Here is a 25,117-nt window from a genome sequence, read left to right on the forward strand (position 1 = left end):
CAAATATTTCAAAAACTTGGCCTGACTAATATTTTGGCAAAATACTTGGGCCATTTTAGTAAAATACCCTTGAATTAATTTATGGATAATTACGTAACCTTATTTTGGGCCAAGAAGATTCAAGTAGCAAATAAACATTTAGAATGATAAAACAACCTCTTGTTGTTAATGGGTTGTCATAATATTTCTCATAAATATTTCAAAAACGGGTGTTGGAGTAATAATTTTGGCAAAATAATTGATCCATTTTGATAAAACACCTTTGAATTAGTTTACAGATAATTACATAATCTTATTTTGAGCCAAAGATGACTCAAGTTGCAAATCAACTTTTTACATGATATGATTACCCCTTATTTGCAATCTTATAAATTACCAAAAATAATAAAAATATATAATTAAGATGGCCACAAAGCATTCAATACCATTAAAATATTATTTATGCTAAAGGTCAACATATCTATCATTTATTTTTAAAAACTAGAAAGCATGTTGGGTTTCACTTTTTTTTTTCACATAATAAATATTAAAATATAGTTTTTAATTGTCTAAAATGTAAATCAGAAAAGAAAGAACCTTCTTTCTTCCTTTTGTGTTGTTTTGAGCAATTATGCAAAAGAATAAAGACAAAAAAAAGGAAAAATCAAGATGAATCTACCATGATATTGGTGTTTTCCATATATTGGTTGTAGCTACGTGCTTTCCATCATTACGATGACCACGTGTACTATGATTTGGAGTCGCCACCATTCAAATTGTAAATGGGTGTGAATGATCATCCGAAGTATATTTTTCAAAAGATGATATTTTTGGCATTTTAGTGACTCACAATGGATAAGGAGTGGTCAAACCTTGAGATTTGGGTAAGCGGCTCGATTAGAGAAAATGAAAGGTGTTAGGCACCCATTTCTCCCCGCCACGTGGCGGTAACCTCAAATAACTCAATCATTTTGATTTTTAAAAGAAAGTGAAAAGTGTGTCACGTGGGTGCATTTGTTCCCTAAGTAGGAATTTAATTTCGACTTAATCATAGGGTCATTTTATTGATGAAAATGACCCTTATGAACCTTTAGCCTTGGGGTCCAATCATTACAAAGGTAAAATAAAATAGAAAAGGGGGATGTTAGAAGAGGGAAGAGGAGAATGTTAGAGAGAGAGAGGGGAGGGGGAAGTCTTGAACCCACCTTGAAGCTTCTTTCCTCTTCTTTCTTCTTCTTCTAGATTTTCTTAGGTCCTTAGTGAAGTATATGAATGAAGTTACTTTTTAGAAGGTGGTATGAGAGAGTAGTAGAGTAGAAGAGGAGTTAGTATATTTTTTTTTTAAGGAGACTTGGTAACCATTTTTGGGATGAGAGGGGGAGGTATTTATAGATGTTTGGAGGGGGTTTGGGGGTATAATGGGGTGAAGAGTTGAGAGAAATAGAGAATGGCATGGTTTTTAAAAGATAAGAGTATGAAATTTGGAGTGAATTTAGGGGTAGTTTTGTAAAGAATGGAAATGGATTGTATTTCAACCCAAATGGTTTGGATCCTACCCAAATCCATTTGGGTAGAGTGTTGGGTGGGATAAGATGAGTGATGGTTGATGAGAGGAGTGGAAGTGTAAGAGAGTTGTTTAGGGAAGGAGTGTTAGGTTGATGAAAAGGGTAAGGTGGAGGGATGGGTAGTGTAAGAGATTGGTTGGTTGATTTTTGGGAGAATAAAGGAGATGATGCCATGTGGCAATCTTGATGAGAGGGTAAGGAATGAAATTGGTTGATTGGTTGATGGGGTTGTTTGATTAGAGAGAGAGAAATGGGTTAGTTGATTGATGATGAATGAAGTATGGGTTGAGTTGATTTCATTGGAGTGTTTTAAGGAAAAAGGATGGGTGTGGATATGGGTTGTGATGTGGGTGGTTGTTGATGTTAGAGAGTGATGGTGTGTTAGGGTATGTTGAGTATGGGTTGTGATGTTGGTGGTTAGAGAATGATGATAGATTAGGTTAGGGTAAGGTATGGGTTGAGATAATTTTGGAGGGAAGGTGATGTGTTTGGTTGATTTTTAGATAATGGTGATGGAGGTGGGTGATTAGATGAGGGAGGTGAAAGGTGGTGATGACATGTGTCATCTTTTGATATTGAGGGGTTGATTGGTTGATGTGGGTAATGGGTAATGGGTAATGGGTTAAGGTTATGGGTTAGATAATGAGTTGGGTATGGGTAATAGTTAGTAGGCTTTAAGTGTTGGGCTTGGGTCTAGGAGGTTGTAGGTTATATTGATTTGGATAGGGCTTATTTTGGATTGAGATTTTGAAGGTAAGTTGGTTTTAGGTTTAGGTGGTGTGGAGTTGATTTTGGGTCAAGGATAGGGTTGGGAAATGGGTTTAGGAAAGAGTTGAGGCCTTGTGGGCCTTAGGTGGTTTTCAGGTTTTTACGGATTTTGAGGCGGAGTGGTGGATGATAGATGAAGGGTAGGTCTCCCAAGTCTCGCCTTTTTAAATTTTTTTTTTAATTTTTTTTGTATTTTTCTTGAAGTTATTGATTTGATTAAAAATGCCACGTGTTTGGCAATTTGGACCTTTTGGGCCCGTTGGGGAATTTATCGATTTTTTTTTTATGTGAGCGTGGAGCGGTGATGTTGGACACATGTGGGATGGGTCACACCCCTTCTTGTGGGCTCCTTAGACCATGGGGAGGTCTTAGGGCATTGATTTATTCAAAATTGTCATATTTTTTAACGTTTTGGGCCCTTGAGGCCCGTTGGCCTATTTTATTGGAAAATTGGTATTTCAAATGAGTCGGGGTAGATGGGAGTGTGCCGAATCCTTTTAGTGGACCTACTAACCCATTGAGAGGTGTTAGAGGCCTTGATTTTGGCGAAAATCGATGATTTCAATGTTTCGAGGCCCGTTGGCCAAATTCATTGAAAAAAGTTGTTTTTAGGCCCTTTCAAGTGAGGGCCCATTCAAATCGGGGTGTCTACATTGGTGAAAATGTTAATTATTTTGGATACTTTTTTCTTATTTTTTGCATCCAATTGAATACTACTTATAGACACCCAAATTTGATCGGGCCCTCGACGCAAAATACCTCAAAAATCGTAAAAATTGGAATGGACCCCGAGGTCCAAACCTACAAAAAGCCAATGAATGTTGTCATTCATTTTTCAATAAATGGCCCAAGGTTGCTTACGTGGCCCACGGACCAAATCCCTTACCACCCTTCTATACTCCTCAACTCAATCCAACATAAGTCCAAACCCATTCTTATTCTACCCATTATTCAAGCCTATTCAACTCAATCCAAATCCATTCATATTCAACAAACAACTTAAGCCCAACCAAACATTCTACCCAAGCCCAAATCATTCAAACCCAACTCAACCCAATCCAACATCACAACCGATTACAATCATCAAGGTGTGACACATGTCATCACCCCATCTCACCTCCCTCATCCAACTACCAACTCCCATCACCTTAACTATCCCATTACTTTCCTCTAAATATCATCTACCCACACTTATAACCTACACCCCCCTAACCTATCCTATCCATTCATTCAAATCAAACACTTACAACCTACACCCTCCCTAACCTATCATATCCATTCTCTCAAATCAAACACTTATAACCTACACCTCCCCATAATCTACCCCCATCATTCCCTACAAAACCCATCTCTACAACCTAAACCTACACCTATGCTCTCAAATCAATCACTCATCATTTTCTATCAACTCATTTCAACCCTTCAGTTCCACCTACTTTGACACATGTCATCATCTCCCTCACCCTCCCAAAATATCATCAACCACCCTCTTAAATCTTTTATTCTCTTAAACCAAATATCATTTAATCACAACCACCATTTTAAACTCACCTCACCAAACACTCCACCCAAATGGGTTGAGTAGGATCCAAACCATTTGGGTCAAAACTCACCCATTTAACCCCCCTTCCCTAAATACCCTTCAATCTCCTCTAAATTACACCTACTTCTTTTTCAAACTTATAATCATTTTATCATTTTTCTTTATTTCACCCAACTTTACCCCTCAAATAACTCCCCAACTTCTATAAAAACCCCTCCATTCTCCCCTTACAACAACTAATGAAAATTTGATAAAAAAATTCTCTAAAAAGATATCTCCCTTCTCACTACTCTTAACCCTCAACTCACCTTACCATACTCAACCCTTCACTCTCAATTCTCTAGAACTTCCAACTCAACCAAAATCTCTACACTCTCATCCTTTGAAGATCAACTCAAGAACAAGGTAGGAAATGGACTAAAAGAGGAGAAAAACTCTCCCTCTCCCCTCAACTCCCCTCTTCTACTCACCCCCTTCTCTATACATTTGCACACACCACAATGTTCTAAATCACCAAAGGGCCCCTTCCTCAATAAGGGTGCCCTCAATGGTTTGAACTAACATTAAAGCCCCTCACACTTGAAGGCACACATCGAGTTTTTTTTCAATTTTATTTTTATTTTTTTATTTTAAAAAAATCGAATCCGAGGTTACCACTTATGGTGGATGGAGTAGGGTGCCTAACACCTTCCCTACTCCATAAATGGACCCCCTTACCTTGAATCAAGGTTGGATCATGTACCCTATCTACACGAGAGTCATCAAAATGTCAAAATGACATGTTTTTCAAAAAATGTGACATCGGGTAACCATTCACACCCATTTACCAAAAATGAATGGTGGTGACTCCAAAACACCCCAAAGTGGAGGGATGTTTCAAAAATGATGAAAATCCCATATCCACACTATTAATCATTCTTGAATATTTTATCAAGAATAGATGTGGTTGGATACTAAAATTTAGATTTTAAAAATGCTCTCATCTTAACATTTAAATTTAATATAATTAAAGTCATTTTAATCAAAAACAAAGAAAATTACAATCAGACCGTCACATATCCACGTTAATAAAATCTCGTTGGTTAATTTTTAAAATTACATAAATATCATTTTTACCATGTAATCTTCAAATCACCCTTCAAATAATATTTTAAATTACAAATTAACCCTTTAGATATATGTGAGTTTACCACCCTTTAGATATATTAATAAATATCGGTTTTCCTTGCATCTATGGTTTTGTGCACACCATTGCATCAGCACAGTATCAAGGCAGTGTTGAAGGAAGCCGGTGTAGCATTAATGATTAATCTTGAATTATATTTCCTAACGAGCAAGTTTGGAAAGTAAAGTTGAGAAGGAGAGTTTCAAAGTTGAGAAAGTTAATAAAAAAAATCTAAATTAACTCTTATCCTTCTAAATTTATCAAATATGAATTTATTTTTAGAATCCTAATAAAAGAATGATATTAAATAAAACATTTTAATATACCCCTTTTACACTATAATAAATTGAGAGATTTATTGGGTAGACCTATTTGCTACAATTTTATTACAAAAACTCTCTTACTTTATCAAGTTTGTCACCAACAGAAGCTTTACTTTATGAATCATGCTACCATGACTAATTTAATAAGATTTCAAATCTTACTAAGAGTCATTGGGCCCACATGGACAATAAAATTTGCAATCCAACAACTCAGCATTTTAGATTGCATGGAAAAATTCAGATTTGATAGAAAAAATTAAAAAAGATATCGTTTTTTTGAACTTGATAGTAGATGTTGAAAATGGATGGATATCGAACTCCTAAATTTAAATAAAATTAAATGCTGAATTTTTTATTTTTTTTTTTTTTTTCAAATTCTCTTTTAAAGTTCTTAGAATTTTTTTTTTTTTCCTTTACAATCTTGTATGTCATATCATGTTTTTGGATGCTGCCAATTGATTTGGTTAGAATCCACTCCAAGGTTATGTTGAGTAACAATTAAACCTCAAAAAATTAGAAATTTATGACCTGATCCGATCCAGGGTTTGTTTGGTAATAAATTTTGTAAGGTGAGATTCACTTGGAGTTGTCAAGACTCCAAGGGAGTTTTTTAATAAAAGCTCAACAGTTAAATTGGTCGGGAAAATCTCTCTAATAAATTTCCATTGTGGTTAGGTGCACCGACTCATAAATTATTTGCAATGCATAAGGAATCTTCCAACTTGGAAGATAATTAGATAATAGACAAAACAAAGGACACAACAATATATATAATATAAAAAGGAAATAAACAACTGTGAAGTAAACAACAACAACAAAAAAAAAAAAAAAAAAAAAAGGAATAAACGGATTTTAAAATGATAATAAATAAAAGAATGTCTTGTTCAACAAAAAAAAGGACAATTCACCTTGTTTGTTGGGTTTCTTCTAGGTTTCCAAAGCCCTTCCTTCTTCGTTTTCTCCTTCTTTTATTTTTCATTTTAATTTTGTCAAGTTGATACTATAAGGGAAGTTCTTCCTATATGATATTTGCTATTTAATAAGTGATCCAAATTTACAATGGCTTTAAAATTCGTTCAAGGCCAAGATGACTCAGCTTGAGTGATCACGATCTCAGAAGCTAGCAGGAGAGATGGTCTATTTGAATCATCCATCACACTGACTTGTAGAAGATTTGAGGTGTGAGACTTTAATATGTTACATTATTAGCCAAATTGATAAAAACTCCCCCACAATCAATTGGATTTTGTCTTTCGATTTTATGACTAAGCATATGATTAATCTAATAATATGAAGAGGAAAAAAAATAGAATAGAATTGTTTAAATATAAATATACATAAATAAAAAATTTTAAACCACTTCAAACAATTTGAATTGTTCTAACACATCATCACCATATTCTGTTATCATCCCTATGATCGAAATGTTATGATATCAGAAATTAAGGAAAAACAAACAAATATATAGAGAGAGAGTCAATTTAAGGTAACTTAACCTCTTAAGCTCACAAGGAACACTTAATTACTCAACTTGGGAGCTCTCAATGGAGCATTACAATTTATTGACTTCTCATGTCAACAAATAAAAAAATTAACAAGAGGTAATTCAGCACTTATAGCTCTGAGATTGAGAAAATTATGGATAGATTTAAAGAATAATGGATTGAAGATAAGATCTTTTAAAAATAAATTTAAAGGATTGGCATAAAAATAGGATTTGATTGTAGGATAGGATTAATTAAAGAAGGTTTAAGAAAGTGTTATTCTGACTTTAATGTGTAATTGGCATGACCCAAGGGATGTTTCATAAGGAAAGTGAGATCTGGTTGTATGTGGTGTATGTTGAGTATACAAGAAATGGTGTATGGAGGATAGGATGGTCTGGGTATTAAGGATGATGTATGAGTACCAGGAATGATGGTACACATCATATTCCCTACTAACTGCCTTATTTCGAGCTTCACGGATGGATCATTATAGTAGAAAATCTAATAAGGATGTTCTCTTATTTGTAACATTTTTTTTTTTTTTGACGAGACGCACGTACCATCCCAACTAATAGATGTACAACAATTAAATTACCATGTTTTAGTGGAAGGGCATATAGAAAATCGAAGTCATGACCTGAAAAGCAAATCTAGTCAATCTTGCCATCTCATCTTTTTAACATAATTATTACTCAGTGAAATTTAAAGATTCATTATTCTTTTTCAAATTTGGATCTTCTAACATTGTATTAGAGTTGAATACCACTCTTTCAAGTCAAGCAGTATTACAGATCTCTCATTTGTTTGTTTGAACTCAAAGATGCATATATTGGCATGAATTCACCATATTCCTCTCGTATCCCTCACTGTATCTTAGCTTATGAGAGCCAAATATCAACTTTTGTTTCGGATAAGATGTTAAATTAGAAGATAAGAACCTTTGAACCAATCCTGTTCACTACTACACCTAACCTAACCTAACCTAAGGCCCCATCGATCAATTTATTTACTAATATTTAAACCCTATATAAAAAGGCCATTGCAGCTTGATTACCGTTATTGAATTTGAGAGATTTTTACTGGTAGACCTATATATATACAAAGAGATTTATGACGTAGATCTCACTGTTGTATTTGTTTTATATAAAACCTCTTAGAATTCTGACGATCCAACGTGCCCTTGCTTTACAAAATTTGTAAACCCAACAAATCTTGTGGTTGGACCTATTTCATTTACAATATTAAGTGCCCATAATACCTTTAATTCTTTAAATCAAACATTTTTTGTATCAAATACCTCCTCTTAACATGTATTCTCTACCAATATTGTGGATCAAACCCATTATTATTATTATTTATTTTTTAATCTGACTATTACCATGAAATCTTGACCTCTCCCACACAAATAAAATGATGTAAGTACCTATATTAAGTGTAAAAAAAAATTAAAAAATTAAAAACCTTGATTTGCTTCTCAAAACCTGTTGGGTATACCCTACTCTTTAGGCAGATTCTATCTACTTCAACCTTTAAAAAAAAATAAATATAAAAAATCACTCTTCTAAAAAATTATTCATGAAAAATAGTTAGAAAAACATTTTTTTCTTAAAAAATACAATTTTTAAGTGTCTAATTGCATATTTTCCCTAAATATGAATCAAGAATAATCCAACAAATCTGAATCCCACAAATGTCCCCACTTTCACATTTAAACCTTATATAATCAAGGTCAATTTGGTCGATCCAATATACAGGTTATTAGATACATTCAATTGCCACACAACCTTTACTAAGAATACCTTAATTCATGTGATATCAAAGAAGAATTTAATACACATCTTGGGGGCTCTTAGTAAAAATTGGTATGACAACAGAAGCTCTCTTTTTAAATTATAAAAGTATTGTTTTTAAAATAAATATCCTTTTTTGGGGGTATTTTTCCCAAAACATACTCAACTTATGTCCAAATTTTGGTTCTTATACACTGTTCATTTTAATTCCCAAAACATGCATGTCGTCACTTTTATAATCAATGAATTTGCTGGTATATTTATGAATTCATAGATATTAAAAGTGATGAACTCATCCAACCTTTACTAATACCTTAATTCATGTGATATCAAAGAAGAATTTAATACACATCTTGGGATGCCCTTAGTAAAAATTGGTATGGCTATAGAAACTCTCTTTTTAAAATTATAAAAGTATCATCCTTTTATGTGTGTGGGGGAGGATTTTTCCCTATAAAAGTGTTATGTCCAAATCTTGGTTTTGATACACTGTTTATTTTAATTCCCAAAACACGCATTATGAGTGAATTAATCACTTTTATACCAGCGAATTAATTGATTATAAAAGTGATGAACTTACGAGTTAGTAGGTTATAAAAATGACAAATGCATGATTTGAAAATTAAAATGAACAATGTACCAAACTCGGAATTTCGTCATATTTGACACACGAATTGGAGATTCACCCTTTTTTCTTTTTCTTTTTTCCTAATATCATCCTCTAAAGTTACATTTCTTTTTCCTAATATCATCCTCAATTATTTATTATCAAAATATATTATCCTCAAAATTCCTTCATTCAAAACCCATCTCAAGGAATAACCTGTTTAACAAGAATGGTAAGTGTGACGAACATGGAAAGACCGGTAATAGGATTTGGATCCTTTTATCACTTTCTGGAACTAGAGTAATTTTATTAACTCAAACATCAGAGCCTCTTTGGTAGGTGCCAGAAGACAAAGAAGACGATATCACCCAGAGTCCGAGCGTAATCTATTGGCGAATTTGAGGTGGTGGTTATTGAAGGAAAAAATAAAATACTCAACAGTTAACAATCAAGTTGGGGAATAATAGGGACAATGTTTGCTAGCACTTCAGGAGTCTCACAATCCCATTGACTTTAAATTTATTGTACATAAAACGAATCACAGATACTCCCTCCCATGTATCATTATTAATCTGATTCTCGCCTGAGAAATGGTATACACATCTCTCTTCACGGTTTTGGATCCATAATCTAAACTATGAAATACTGCCAACCTTCATTTAATTTTGGATTTGCCTGAAAGTCATAAGCAGTGCATTCTACTCTAAACAATGACCAGTCCAATAGATGGATAGCCATATGGCATAACATCACTCAATATTTATCACAAAAGTTGCCAAATAGTGATAGAAAATATACATGATTTCACATAATCAAAGAACTCAAGATGCAATTAAAAAGCTCCAAACCAATCTAATCTTAAACATCCAAGCTAGAAAGACAGTTTAAAAATAATAATAATAAGGCACAAATACATTTAACCATGGTAGGAAGGAATCTCACTTGACCAGAAAACACAAAACACGTGAAAAAATAATTGAAGATCAGCACATTGTTTTGATTCAAAACCTAGTACTTGAACACATAAGAACTATTGACTAGACTGAAGATAATGGCCATAATTGATCGCTTAATTGGACCTCAGACTCAAAGAAGGTGTTTTGTGGTAGAACTGAGGCAACAAACAATTGAGATGAAAAAAATGCCAAGACCAGCGTGACAGATTACCAGAGGTAATATATTCAATAATACTAGATATACATTAGAAATCTAATACAAAATGTTACTAAAAATAACTATATGTCGGACGATCACTGCCGGAGACATATGAAGGTGCCCGAGAAATAAACTTGGGCTATCTGGCACTTTTGAAACACCGGCCATGGTACACACTGCAGCCACGGATAGACCCACTCTTCAAGAGAAGAGCAAAGCGGTGTGGGCACTCATCATCAAAAACCTTCTTATCTTCCTTCTATATATCATCTCGCCAAATCAGGAAATTAAGAGTGGAGTCTCTTGTCCAACAGGAAACTGGTGCCATCAGATACCAATGGGAGAACACCATCTAACATCTCTTCTTCTCCATGAGGTTTTAACCTCTGGTATTATTGGACCAATGGGATTGACCTAATTGATCGAAGAACCGTTGAGAAAAGGTTAAATTGTGTTTTCCTCCTAAAAATTGAAGGAGATGATTTGAATCTTGATTGAAAGGCCGAAGTACAAGAATTTTCTTTCACAACAAATAGGAGAACAGAAAAGAAAAGGATAATTTAGTGAATGTGTCAGAAAGGTAAAAATTCATTAAATCGGAAAAAAAAAGTCAGGAAAAAATCGAGCTAGGGTTAGGGTTGTGTAATTGTTCTTACTGGGTGGTGTTCTCATATTGTATCACCAAATCTCAAATTAAACTACAATGATAAATCACCAATCCCGACATTAATGAATCCATAACAAGTGACCACTGATCCAAAACATATTCAAGGTTTATATTGTTCAAAATATGAAAAAGATAACAATCTTGAGCACAAGTTTGGATTCATTAACAGATCAAAAACATCAAATCAATGTCATCCTCATTATTTTACATGGTATTCGCTATTTAATCATGAAATTCGTGATTTAACCACGAAGTTCGTAAAAATCACACATTATTGAAAAAGTTGTGATTAAATAAGAGAAGGAAAAATTCACAATTTAATTGCGAATTTTTCAGTGAGTCAGAGAATTTGGTGACTATGGTCGTGATGACCATCCATTGCGCATCCCACAAGCGCCAAGCAATATTGTCCCTCCCAAAAATTAGGAACAAAAGACTACAACCTACCTTCATTGCATTACTACCCTCCTAGCATTATAGGATCCCACTTAAATACAAACTTCCTCGAAAGCAGCCACTTTGAAGTCCTCATGAGATGAGCCTTTGACCAAGAAACATAAAAGCACTAATATCCAAATTAGTACAGGGAATCTCTTTTTCTATATCTTTGAAAGACCTAGCATTTCTCTCCTCCCAAATACCTCAGCAAATTGCAACGGGCAAGAATTTCCATAAGATAACACCAATTATGGAAAATATCAATCACAAAAAAGTCAAGGACCCCCAATATTTGAAGACAAAACTGTGGAAACATTATAAATAAATAAATAAAATTCCAAATCCAAGAACTAGGATGTGAAACTCATAACTCGAGTGCCCAATGGTTACAATTTTGAATTTCTCGGGATAATCCAGATAAACCATATGGCAGACTTTATAATTCAAAAAGGCGACATACATTCTGGCAAGAGCAACAACACATGAATAAGCAATTAAAGACATAATGGCACCACATACAAACGACATGTTATTGTCATATACAAAAAACTTTACATGAAGTCTCAAAAGAACCATGTGTTGCAATCCTAATTATGATGTAGACAAGAAAATGTGATACAACCAAGAATTTTCAAACACTACATAAAGAGTACAGACCAAGACAAATGTATGCAAATCCAACTAAAACAAACCTCATTACTCTACTAAAATGTCTAATGATTTGATCATCGATATGAAATCACAAGAAAAATGGAGCTAAAGCTATAGATTTAGAACAAGAATCAATTAGAGGACAAAAACAAAAAATTAAATGTTGAATAAAATTTTATAGCCATGTCTCAAGGTTACTCACTTGACTTCTTCTAAGAAAGTGGGTAGTTCCTCCTATTCTTCAAATAATATCACCCTTCCCCTAACGGTAAAGATATAATGGGATTTGCCTCCTTATTCGGCATGGATGACAAAGCTTTTCAAGCCAAATTTGTAGTTTGTCAGGACCCCCCCTCACCATTGAAGATTCGATTCTTGACGATCCTCACTTGGCTTACACTCTATCCTTGATGATGCATATCCCTAGAGATATGGAGATAGTCTAGGAGCTATCTCCTAATAACTTGGCTTTGATGATGATGACATCTAGTCTCATGCAAGTAAGTATTTTGTCTTCAATTTTGTTGATCTTTGGAACCTTTTTGTGTACTCATTTGTGCATGTTCTTACCTGAGTCATTTGCTTCTAAAATCATATTCTTTACCATGAGTACTAGGATATGGTCAACTCTTTAATTGCTTAATAAAACGAGTCCTGTCAGTTGAACAAGAGAGAGAGGGCCCACAAGGACATTTTGATTAAGCCATTGCAAAGTTTGAGTATTTGAAGGATCAAGATTCAAGATTGTGAGTTGTCTTGTGCTTTGAACTGGGATCAAGCAACAAAAATTCGACTAAGGAAGTCAATGTTAAGGATGACCGGATAAGTGAGCTTAAGTCATTGATCTCTCAAACTAAATCACAATGAGTCACATCTCGAGAAAATGAAGTCTGGCCATCATACCCAAGTATAGCAATATTGTCAAAAGTCCTATTACGACAAAGTGAGATGAGGCTTATAACCATCATTGTACTTCCGGGGTAGATGGATGATGGGGTCATTAGAGTTCATGGACCTAATCTATTTGGGCATGTTTTAGTTTTAGGATTTTAATTTATTTTAATTATTGGACTTTAGTTATGGGTCTATTTCATTTTTTTTAATCTTATTTATTTTAGAAGTTTATTATTAGGTTAATTTAGGAATTTGATTCAAGTCTAAGTACTATTCACATAACTTTTATTTAGACCTTATTTTGAGTAGTCAAAACTTATCGTATTAGAATAATTTTAGAAGAGACAAGTCAAGTCTCATAATGAGAGCTTGGCATATATTTATAACCAATAATAAGGGAATAGGCAGGGAATAGACATAAATGCCCTTACAAAGAAATCAGAAAAAATAAACAAATATTAGTCAAACTAGAACTAACTATTCTAATATTTCCAAAACTCCCCTCAAGTTGGGGCAAATATATCAACTAGGCCCAACTTGGCAAGATGAGAGTTAATGACAGAAGGTCTAATAGACTTTATAAGCATATCCGTCAATTGATCTGAAGAAGAAACAAAGACTATCTAAGTGTACCAAATCAAACTTTCTCCCTGAGAAAGTGAATATCAACCTCAATGTGATTAGTCATTTCGTGAAAGACTGAGTTAGATGCAAGCATAATAGCAGACTTGTTGTCACAGAACAACGAGGAGGAACCAATAATAGGAAACCCTACTCTGTCAATAAAGATCTATGTCAAAAAAGCTTACATGTGCCAAGAGTCATAGCACGATACTCAGCTTCAGCAGACGAACGAGAAACCACAATCTATTTCTTACTTTCCCACGAAATAAGGTTACCACCATAGAAAGTACAGAAACCATATGTAGATCTCCTATCTGTAAGAGAACCCGAATAATCAGCATCAATGAAACAGGACAAATGTGATTGAGTAGTAGACGAATAAAATAGGCCTAGACCAGGACGAGACTTTAAGTAGCGAAGGATACGATACACAACGTCAAAATGAGATGTACACGGAGTATGTATAAACTGACTACACTAATCACAAAGGTCAAATCCGGTCTAGTGTTAGTCAGATAAAGCAAACGGCCTACGAGTCTCTATTAAGATGAAGAATCAGATAAAAGTTCCCCAGATTTAACATGAAGATAGTGATTTTGATTCATTGGGTAAGAGGCGAGACAACAACCAAGCATATCAGTGTCTTGAAAAAGATCCAATGTGTATTTTGCGTTGAGTTAACGAAATACCACGACATGAGCGGGCTACCTCTATCCCCAAAAAGTACTTGAGGGGACCTAAGTCCTTAACCTCAGAAGTACTACCCAATTGCCTCTTAATCCTGTCAATCCATTATGCATCATTTCCAATTACTATAATATCATCCACATAAACCAAGATAATAGTATTGCAACCATCTACTCCTCGACGAATAAAGCAAGTCTAGTCAGAATGATATTTAGAAAACTCCATAGAAAAAATGACCTCAAAGAAACGCTGGAACCAAACTCGCGAAGCCTGCTTTAGGCCATATAGAGATTTGAGAAGGCGACATACTTTCCCAGAATACTCCCCCTGAAAACGAACTCAAGAGGGAGATTCATATAAATGACATTTGTTAAAAAGACATTCTTTGCATCAAGTTAGTGAAGAGGTCATGAATGACATGCCGCTAAAGAGATAAGAAGACGGACAGTAGAAAATTTGCCTACAGGGGAAAATGTGACACCAAAGTCCCTTCCCGAAGTCTACGTAAATCCTTTAGCAAGGAGGTGGGCCTTATAACAATCAACAACACCGTCTGTGAATAACTTAACCGTGAAAACCCATTTACAGCCAACAGTCCACTCCCCAAAGGAAAGAAAAACAAGTTCCCAAGTATGATTCTTCTATAATGCATCCATCTAGTAGTCATGGCTCCAGTCCACTTAGGATCACGTAAAGCCTCAGATACAAACCGAGGAACCCGAATAGAGCCTGTTGTGGCAAGATAAACTCGATAGAAAGGAGAGAAACCCTGATAAGAAAAAAACTAGGCAATAGGGTGATCAGTAACACACCCTCGCTAACCTTTGAAAAGTGCAATAGGTAAGTGAAAGTCAGAAATAGAAGGAACAAGAGTAAATGTAAAAAGGGGTACACCTGAGTTGAAGGAAGAGGTTGACAAGGTTTGAGAGGGGGGAGGGTGACGAGAGTAAACTTGCAACGGCGGTGAAAATGAAGCTGGAAAGAAAACTAGATATGGTAGCACTATAAAATAGGGATCCTGCAAAGGAAAAGAAACATACAAAGAAGATGAAGCACGAAAATATAGAACATTTTCAAAAAATGTGACATCCAAAGAATGAATAATACGATGAGTGATAACACCGATACCCCTTTGACATATATGAGTAACCCAAGAAAACACAATGAATGGCTTTGTCATCTAGTTTGGTGTGATGGGGAGTTCTATCCTGAATAAAGCAGGTACACCCAAAAACTCTCGATGTAATGGGGAAAAGAGTGCTATCAGGTCAAAGAACATAAAGAGACACTTGTCCCCCTAAAGTGCGGCTCAGAACACAATTCAATAGAAAAACAGCAGTAAGAACTGCCATATTCCAATATGACTTGGGAACATGCATCCCTCGAAGAAAGCAACAGACAATGTTCATGAAGTGACGATTCTTATGTTCCACGACCACGTTTTACTCAGGAGTATATAGGCAAGTTAACTGATGAAGCATACCACGTTCATGGAGATGGGACCGAATCCCATTAGAAATATATTCCCCTCCATTATCTGTTCTAAGAAATTTGATAGTAATGTTGTACTGAGTCTAAATCGTTTTAAGAAAATTAACAAAAATAAGGAGCACCTCAAAGCGAGAATGCCTTAACCCAAGTACAACACGAATAGTCATCAATAAATGTAACATAATATCTATGACCATTAAAAGCAGTAACAGGGGAAGGCCCCCACGCATTAGAATGAACTAAATAAACAATAACATTAAATCTATGCTTGCGAGGAATATAAAATGTACATGTGTGTTTAGAAAGCTCACACACAGAGCACTGAAACTTGTGTCCACTACAAGAATTTTTTAAAACAGGAAATAATGAACATAAATTCTGAAAATTAGCATGTCCTAAGCGAGTGTGTCATAAGTTTAAAGTTTGGGAAGAAAAAGTATGATTCCTAATAAGTGGAATGACGAAAGCTGAAGCAACAGTAGGCGGAGCTCCAAACAGGTATAGCCCATCCCTCTCATACCCCTTGCCAAAAATCCTCCTCGAAATCAAATCCTGAAAGACAGTGAGTAGGAAAAAATGTTACAAAACAATTTAGAGATTTTGTTATGCTACTCATAGACATAAGGTTAAGAGATAGGTGATGAACATGGAAAACTTAATCAAGAGAAAAATCAGGGGATAAGGAGATAGTACCCTTACTGTGAATTGGGATAAGTGACCATCAACAAGGCGAACCTCCTTATAAGTAGTAGGAAAAATGGAATAAATAATGTGATCAGAGGCACCAAAATCAATTACCCAAGTCAAAGGGGTAGAGTCGGACTAAAAGGCATGAAATGCAGAAGAGGTACCTGGAGATGTGGTAATAGATGCAACTGTCGAGGATGAGGGAGTTGAACTTGGAGTTGATCCCGTACAATAACTGTAATCTATGTTTGTAGGTGTTGCAAATCAATAATTCCAAGGAAAGCAGGATTAACAGAGGTAAATTCACAACAATAGCACGGGACTATCCCCTAGAAGATCTCAACAGGTAGGGAGAGAGTTGAAAACAGTGGGCTTTCTCATGGCCAATCTTCCCACGGTGGCTATACTAAAGACCACTTCATTTACCATGTCCACGACTTCCATTGCCTCAATTCCCGGATCCTTGAACGGGAGGTAGAGAAACCCGAATTGACTGCAAGAGCCATCTAATCTGTATTTGCAACAGAGATAATGACAGGGGACTGAGTCTGGGAGAGAACTACACGGCGACGACACTCATCGTTATCAATGGTCGCAAATATCTCAAATAAGAAAGGTAGAGGAGCAGTATTAAGGATTTGAGTCCGTAGTGCCTCAAACTCAAGGCGATGACCCATGAGAAATTGATATGTCTGATGTCGAGCATGCCTCTTGACTACATACCCAACTGCCTCATAGACAACTCGGCCATAGACTCATAGTGCGAAAGCTCCTCCTAATGGGACTGAAGGAATCCAAAGTAATCTGCAACACTCTGATTTCCTTAGATAACCTGAGCAATATCCCAGTAAAGTTCATAAATCCTCGAGTCATTTCGAGCATGTGCATATATCTAAATGAGAGCAGATCACAGAGAAGAGATAGTTTCATGATATATAAACATAGTGTGGATGCGTTGCTCCATGGAGTTAAATAACCATTCATAAATGGTGTAATTATCGATTTTCCATTATTCAAATTTAGAATCAGTGAGGGGTGGCTTAGGGATAACGCCTGACAGCCAACCAGATTTTCCTCTACCACCCAAATAAAGTCACACCGATCGAGACTAGGACTGAAAGTTACGACCATCAAGTGGGGCATTGGTTAAACATTGGACTAAGAAATTAGCCCCAAGGGTTGTGGTAGAGTGCTTAGTCTCGTGAATTGTCGTCATTGCACACTATGAGCAGGAAAAAACTTTAGATTGAAAGGAAATCTCTTGTATTAGCACTGTCGAAGGTCAGATAATACTACTGATTGCTGTCAGTAACACCAAAAACAATCACAACTGATTGTTATCTAATCCCCTTGTTGTTGAAGGTCACAAAATGTTTCTTCTTGTTGTTGTCGAAGCCCCAGCTATTGTCGCAGTGTTAAACCAACCAAGGTAGTAATGTCGTAGGTCACAGAGACAGCCTCTACTGTTGGCGCAGGTCTTCGTACAACCCTAAAGGTGTCGTATGACTGATCGTAGGGTACTTCCGAGCCTGTAGGTCTGATCATAGGGTTGTTTAGAGCATATAAGATGATCGCAAGGCCCCCCAACCAGTGGTTGTTGCTGTCACTGGGCAATTCCGGACCTGTAGGTTTGATCGCAGGGTTGTTCAAGGCATGTAGGTCTGATCGTAGGGCTGCTTAGGGCCTATAAACTAATCGCAAGGCTCCCAACCACTGGCTACTGCTTTCTCAGAGTAGTTCAAGGCCTGTAGGTTTGATCACAGGGCTTTTTAGAGCCTCTAAGCTGACCACAAGGTTCCCAACCTCCGTCTGCTACTGTCGCAAGCCTATTTAGGACCTTTAGGTTTGATCGAGGTGTACACAACAACACATTGCTATTGTCTGCTGCTGTAGCAAGTTGGATTGGGGTTATTGGGCTGATTGAAGTTCACCCAAAAGTTGTTTGTTGCTGTCACAAGCCATATTAGGTCCAGTGGCTCTGATTGCAACACAAGTAGGGGCCTATAAAATAGATTGTAGGGTTGGTATGGATCTGTAGGGGGGCAACGAAGGCTTATAGGGATGATTAAAGTTCACCCAATAACACAAGAGTTGATCGGAAAGAGAAACCATAACGTAGGGACAAAAAACACAGCGCAAATCTCTATTGCAGCATGTGAAGAGCTAATAAAGTCTTTATTGCAACATGTGAGTAAGAAAATATAAATCAAAAAAGAAAAAAGCCCTTGAAGGGGAGACACTCCAGATGAGACTACTGCTAAGTGATTGTGGTTAGTGTAATGGGATTAATAAGAGAAGGAAGAAAGGGAGAAGGAAAAACGAAAATGGAGGGCCAAAGGTTTTTCTGCTCTAATACTAAGAAGAATTTTAGAAGAGAAAAGTAAAGTCTCATCATGAGAGACTGGCATAGATTTATAACCAATAATAAGGGAATGGACATAAATGCTCTTACAAAAAAATAAGAAGAAATAAACTAATATTAATCAAACTAGAACTAACTATTCTAATATTTACAATAGTATTAAGTTGATTTTGGTGTTATTTGAAAAGTTATTCAGTAACCTATCCAAGAAGCCCAAGATTTTGTGATTCTGATGAGTTTGAGAAAATTATAGTTAAAATACTAGTAGGGTATCAATTCTACACGAGATTTGCATCTCAAGGTCAAAAATGTCATTTTTTATATTATTTTAGAATTAAGGTTTTGAGTCTAACCAATATATATGGCTATTGTAATTGATTTCATATAGAAAATAAATAGAATAAACAAAATTATAATTGTTGTGATGGGGGCATCAAATCTTGACAAGTAGATTTTAGTTTTTATTTACATTCCTGTTTTAGGATTTTAATTTTATGTTTTTGGGACTTATTTTGATGTTTTATTGGCCCATGGTCTTAGTATAGTATTTAGGGATAGTTTAGTAACTTTAATTTTTCTTATATTTAAGTTTATTAAGGTTTGAAAATTAGGAAAGTAAGATTATTTATTAGAATTAGGGTTTTGAGTCTAGCCAATATATATGGCTATTGTAATTGATTTCATATAGAAAATGAATGGAATAAACAAAACTATAATTGTTGTGATGGGGACATCAAATCTTGAAGAGTATATTTTAGTTTTTATTTACATTCATATTTTAAGATTTTAATTTTATATTTTTGGGACTTATTTTGATGTTTTATTGGCCCATGGTCTTAGTATAGTATTTAGGGACAGTTTAGTTACTTTAATTTTTCTTATATTTAAATTTATTAGGATTTAAAAATTAGGAGAGAAAGTTACGAAAATAAGGTTATTTAATGGTATTTTAGTTTGACTAGGATTCTTGATTTATTTTCTTTATATAGATTGTATTAGAGTTTTTTTTATGAATGAAGAATGATGAATAAAAAGAAAGCTTGAGTTTGATCTTCCCAACAATGGGTGTGGTGTGAGGCCATTTTGGAGTGAGGCCAACATAACATTATTTTCTTATAATCTTTTTAATTCTTTTGTTTTTCTTGAAATCTTGAATTCTTGAATCCATCGAGAATCATCTTTTCTTGATTTTCTTTTCATCCATGTTCTTGATTTTCTTGATTCTTGAGTCTTGAAACCCATTTTATTTTACCATTAAATCCTTCCCCATTTTCTTTAACTCTTCTTTCATTAATCTCTTTTCCAAATCTTTAACCCTTAATCCTTTCTTTACCCTACAAACCTTTGATCAATGGACCTTCCGTGAGCATTGATGATAAAGTTGTGCCAACTATAAAATTAGTGATGATGTGAAGATCTAAAGGACTACTCAAAGGAATTAGCTCAAGGACCTTAACATAACATGCATTTTTTTGTGGATTAATTGCACCCCGGGGTACGTTTCCCCATGAATCCCTCATTCAAGAGTTGGTGAATCATTTTTGACTGCTCTTGAGCAGATTGATAGGAATTTCTATAGGATCCTATCCAACATGATCTATTTTTCAGGATGAAGATATGATCTACTTTGGGTTCGCCATGTTCTAGCCTGATATTAACTAAAACAATACCAGGGAGGGACTGCCGTTTCTATTTTCTTGCTCTCCTTAACAGAGTTGAGCACAACATCCAGGGTCTTCCTGAGTCCAAAAAATATCAAAATACAAAGCCGATCATCATAGTCAAGAATTAGGAGTTTGTCCTAGCCATAGCTCCCACCTTATCACATTTCCTATCAAGAATCACTATTACGAGTATCTTTGTCTTTAAGTTCTTCTTTTGTATTCATCTATTGTATTATGTTACCTCATATTTCCCGGTAACTCTTTTTTATTCTTGACCATTAATAGATATTAGTTGTATCCTCATATCTCTGAGTAACCCTCAACTACTTCTGTTAGAGGATATTGTGAGGTTTTTGGAAGAAAGTTTTACAACAGTTGAGAACCTCATCGAGGAGTCTGACTTCCAAAGTTGAGGCAAAAACAATATAGCAAAAGGAAGAGGGTAAACCTACTATTGATCCTAGAGAATTGATTCTTTGTGGGATCGTGAGTTTGTTTCCCACAAAGGATGCTAAAATTATGTAAAATTTGATTCAACACTTACTTTCCTATCTATGACCAACTAATTAATTATGTTCAAGCTCTAGCTCTATTGCACTTAAGATTGCAATCTAATGATCAAGTCAGTAGAAATTTTAACAGAATAACAAGATTTCCTTCAATTAGAATTGCATATCTTTGCATTGAGTTACTCTCTTTATATAGTTTTTACAAAATCTTTGGTCGTATCACATTTTTTTCTTGCTTATTCATAATGAAGATTTTAACACGTGATTCTTTTAAAGTTTCATTAAAGTTATTTGTACATAACAGTTACATGTCAGTGTCTAGATGTGGTGTCATTATTTATTTAATTAACTGTCCTCACGTAGTTTCTCTTGCCAGAATGAACATCGTCATCTTGAATAATTTTCTCAACGTAACTTTATTCATACTTTTTAATTTCCTTATTCCAGGCCTTCCAAATCTTTTGAGGCCCAAACCTTTTCCCAAATAAAAACTTATATTTGGGGGATTACACCCTATTGTCCCATTGAAATTTCTTAATTTTCATTTCTATCTCATTGGCCACCTTCACCAAGATCGAAACCAACATCTGATATACCAGGATGTGGGATAAGACACTTTAAACAAAAAGGTCAACTTCCAACCTTTGGAGAAGGACTGGCCAATAGACAACCTATTCTCAATGCTTTCGATAACAAGGACCCAAATTGATTTCACATTACACCAACTCTCAAGGGGAGAGAAATGTCTGAGGCCAAATTCCCAATGCACACCTTAATACTCCAACAAATGTATGCATGTCTCTGCCAATCCCCACCATAGTTTTTTTCATATTAATTGCAAGATTGGAGAAACTTTCAAAGCAATAGATGAGCCCTCTCAAGGACCTAAGTTGACCTTCAAAACCATCCAAAAATATCATCATGCCATCAACGAATTGAAGGTGGGACACTCTGGTTCACACGACTGCCGAGAATTACTTGTTCGTAACTAGTTGGTCGAACACCAGCAGTTGACTGCTCTCAACAAGAAACAAAATGGCGGTGACCCATTGAGAGGAAGAGGATGAGTCCTCAAGCTGAATTGAAAGCCATGATGGTGGGGGTGGGGTGGTCTCTAATCTCTATGAATGAGTTGAAGGTAGAATTATCAGGAACAATATAGAGCATACTTTCAATGTTGTAAACCTAGGTGGTATAAAAGGCATCGTCTTCTCTTGGTAAAGTCAAATCCCCAGGTGTCACTGCTATCTTCTTTCAGAAATTTGGAGGCAGTGGGTTCTCAAGTAAACGGGAGGCAGAGGCGCAGAGCACTGTATTATGGATCCCCATTTTCCAGTACTGGGTCTCACATAATCCTTGTTTGCATGTTCAAAAGGCGTACTGCAGTTAGCCAGTATATCGAATGCCTGGTACATTTCTGTGAAACCATTTATGGTGGATGTCTTGGAATTTGGCCATGTCAATTTAGTTTTAGAGATTTACTCGTTGAGAGTTCAGACATAAATTCTAGATAACTAACTTCCCAAAGCGCATGAGGTCCACTATTTGCTCTATCAAAATAGGTGGTGGGAAAGCAAGAGATTGAACAAATATACAAAAATAAACCAATAGGAATTTAATGATGGAAGTTGATGAATATATAATACAGACAAACTTGAAGCAGACAATAGGAAGGACCAATCAATTACAACAAAAGAAGAACAAGCAACACAACAACAGGCCTTTAAATGAACCCTCAGAATCGAGAATGTAAAATAAGCAAAAGTGAGTATAGCAACTGAACTGACCAACAAATGATAACTGGTGTCCTCTCCTCTCTCCCCAGACAATGTATTCTGAGGATTTTTCCCACCTGAATCAACATGTATTGATGCCATCCTTGCAATCCGTTGTCAAATTATAGAAAGTCTCCACGCGCATCTTAGCCCTATACAAGACCTCAGTGTCTACCGCCACTCTCATAAACCCATCGAAATCAACTGGTTGCCCATTATTCAGGACCTTAGTCTCATTAAACCACTCACTCGTGTTTCCCCATAACTCCTTGTAATCATCAAGCAAATGAACCTTGAATTGAGACCTCAATTTATCAAAATAATTATAAAACGGCTCATTTGTCGCAACGTAAAGATTCCTCGATTGATGAATCATCCCTTTAAGCTTCATAAGGAGTGCATCTGGGGATGTGTCTGTATCCAAGTGAGGCCATAGCTCCTTATTTTGCGCTTTCTCTCCTCGAACAACATGAACCGCATCGAAATCCCAATCCATCCGTCCACTAATCTCAGAAACTATATTCATTAGCCTCTTCGACTTCCACAAAGCATGCCAAGGTCTCTCTATATACTTTGCAGCCCGTCCTTCACAGACTCTATACCAGTAATTCTCGGGCTCGGGTGCATCAAATTGCCTCCATATGATCGAGCTCTTATCTTTCCTAAGTTGCATCGGTGTAACCTTGTAACTTGCAACCCTCTTAACTGGGAATTTTTTTTTATGGGTTCGATCCCATTTCTTCCAATCCCTCGTAAATTCACTTTCTTCAACAATGGAAGCTACCTCCTTAAGATGCTCAAAATCAAAATAGTACCGAAAATCCTTGCCCTCCTCATCCTTGTTACTCGGATTATAACTTGCCGCCAAGCAAACACTCAGATCCATCACAAATGTTCGATTGAGATACTGAGCCTCCCCAAGTCCACATAAAAAGCTCCACAAGTAATGATTCATTCCTTTACAATAATCCCCTCCACGCGAATAATACAAGTACCTCCCCTTCCTGAAATCTGATTCAGATCCAACAGTCGGGATTGTATCATTGATTTCATCGTCACGGGGAGATGGAGAAATCTTTGAAGATCCAGTAATCTTTGAGGAATTATTATTCCTAACCCTCGGGGGTCGCCTAGCATTTGTTCCCGAATGCCAACCACTAGCACCAACAACCGCATAGCTGCAATTCTCCCCAATTCCAAGCCTAAACCTCCTAAAATCCCTATATTTCCTCCAAGATTTCTCCTTTTTGTTCCGAAACCTCCATGCCACATCACACTCATTCGATTTGGATCCGTTCACAGGCATCTGATACTCCAAGAACACAATTGACTTAAAAACCCTAAGATTAAACTTCTCAATGGCAATCCTAGCACGCGGATCCGAACAATTAATGACCTTCAAATCTTCATCACAGTTCAAAATTAAGCTCGAATTTACGATTTTCTCTTCAGATTTCTTGATCGAATTTTCAGTGATCTGAATTGCGGCAGTGGGGGAGACAGAAGGGGCGAGGACCAAATCTTCGCCAGTTTTAGTGACAGAATTATCAGTTTTAAAAGTAGCATTTTCGACTTCGGTGAAAACCCTAGTTAGGGCTTTGGAGGATTCGAGCCAGGGATCGGGAGGTTGGTAGGTGATGGCAATTACTGTAAATATGAGGACAGAGAGGACGAAGAAGGAGAAGCAAACATTACTGATAAGCTTTATTAGGTTTTGCCCGATGGGCTCCGTTGAAGAAGAATTCGTTTCTTTCATGGATTCCTTTTTAGGGTTTCAGAAACCCTAATGAGATATCTAATCCAAGGTAAAGATCTACAGAGATAGAAGCCTTGGAAAATTTGATGGAGAGAGAGAGAGAGAGTTGTAGAAGAATTTCTTTGGTTGGATTTACTCACACCTTTGGATCTGCAGATGCAGAGGCACGCTTCAGTGATTGAGTAACCTAGACGTCACTAGTCTCTGGAAAGAGTGTATCTTGCGTTGCATTTCTATTTTGAGTCGTGCTGGTTTGAGACAAACGGGACAAAGGGATGACGCAATGACATGTGCTCTGTTTCTAAAAATTGTATGTAAAGTTAGAGGAGCCGGGAGAAAGTGGTTGTTGTTGTTGTTGATAAGTTGCTGTCTAATTATGCTATGAAGATGTTGAATTGTTTGGTAATGTATTATCTAAAACTTGCTGATAAAATTAAAAAATAATATTAAAAATATTATTTATTTAATATAAATAATAATATATTAATAATAAATATAAACATAAAATTTATATTAAAAAATAAAAAATA

At 35.8% G+C, this 25,117-nt stretch overlaps 1 protein-coding gene across 5 annotated transcripts; it reads right to left on the minus strand.

Moving 5' to 3' along the window:
- Positions 1 to 10,007: 10,007 nt before the first annotated feature.
- On the minus strand, positions 10,008 to 24,860 carry SUB1 (calcium ion binding protein). Of its 5 annotated transcripts, none has more exons than XM_086445980.1 (3): positions 22,844 to 24,860; positions 12,341 to 15,361; positions 10,008 to 10,796 (listed from the first exon to the last, which is right to left on the minus strand). In XM_086445980.1, exon 1 carries the CDS (start codon positions 24,585 to 24,587, stop codon positions 22,914 to 22,916), a length of 1,674 nt encoding a protein of 557 aa, XP_086302106.1. In that variant the 5' UTR covers positions 24,588 to 24,860; the 3' UTR covers positions 10,008 to 10,796; positions 12,341 to 15,361; positions 22,844 to 22,913. The 5 variants fall into 5 exon arrangements, with proteins under 5 accessions (XP_086302106.1, XP_086302105.1, XP_086302108.1 ...); XM_086445981.1 differs by lacking the exons at positions 10,008 to 10,796; positions 12,341 to 15,361 and adding exons at positions 15,943 to 16,386; positions 16,528 to 17,353; XM_086445979.1 differs by lacking the exon at positions 12,341 to 15,361.
- Between the last annotated feature and the right edge of the window lie 257 nt (positions 24,861 to 25,117).

The sequence above is a fragment of the Akebia trifoliata genome, chromosome 6, assembly GCF_017979445.1.
Source record: "Akebia trifoliata isolate Shusen 1 chromosome 6, ASM1797944v1, whole genome shotgun sequence".
NCBI lineage: Eukaryota > Viridiplantae > Streptophyta > Magnoliopsida > Ranunculales > Lardizabalaceae > Akebia > Akebia trifoliata.

Excerpts from the sequence above, each read along its gene's own strand:
- SUB1 (XM_086445979.1), bottom strand. The coding sequence starts at position 24,587 with ATGAAAGAAACGAATTCTTCTTCAACGGAGCCCATCGGGCAAAACCTA.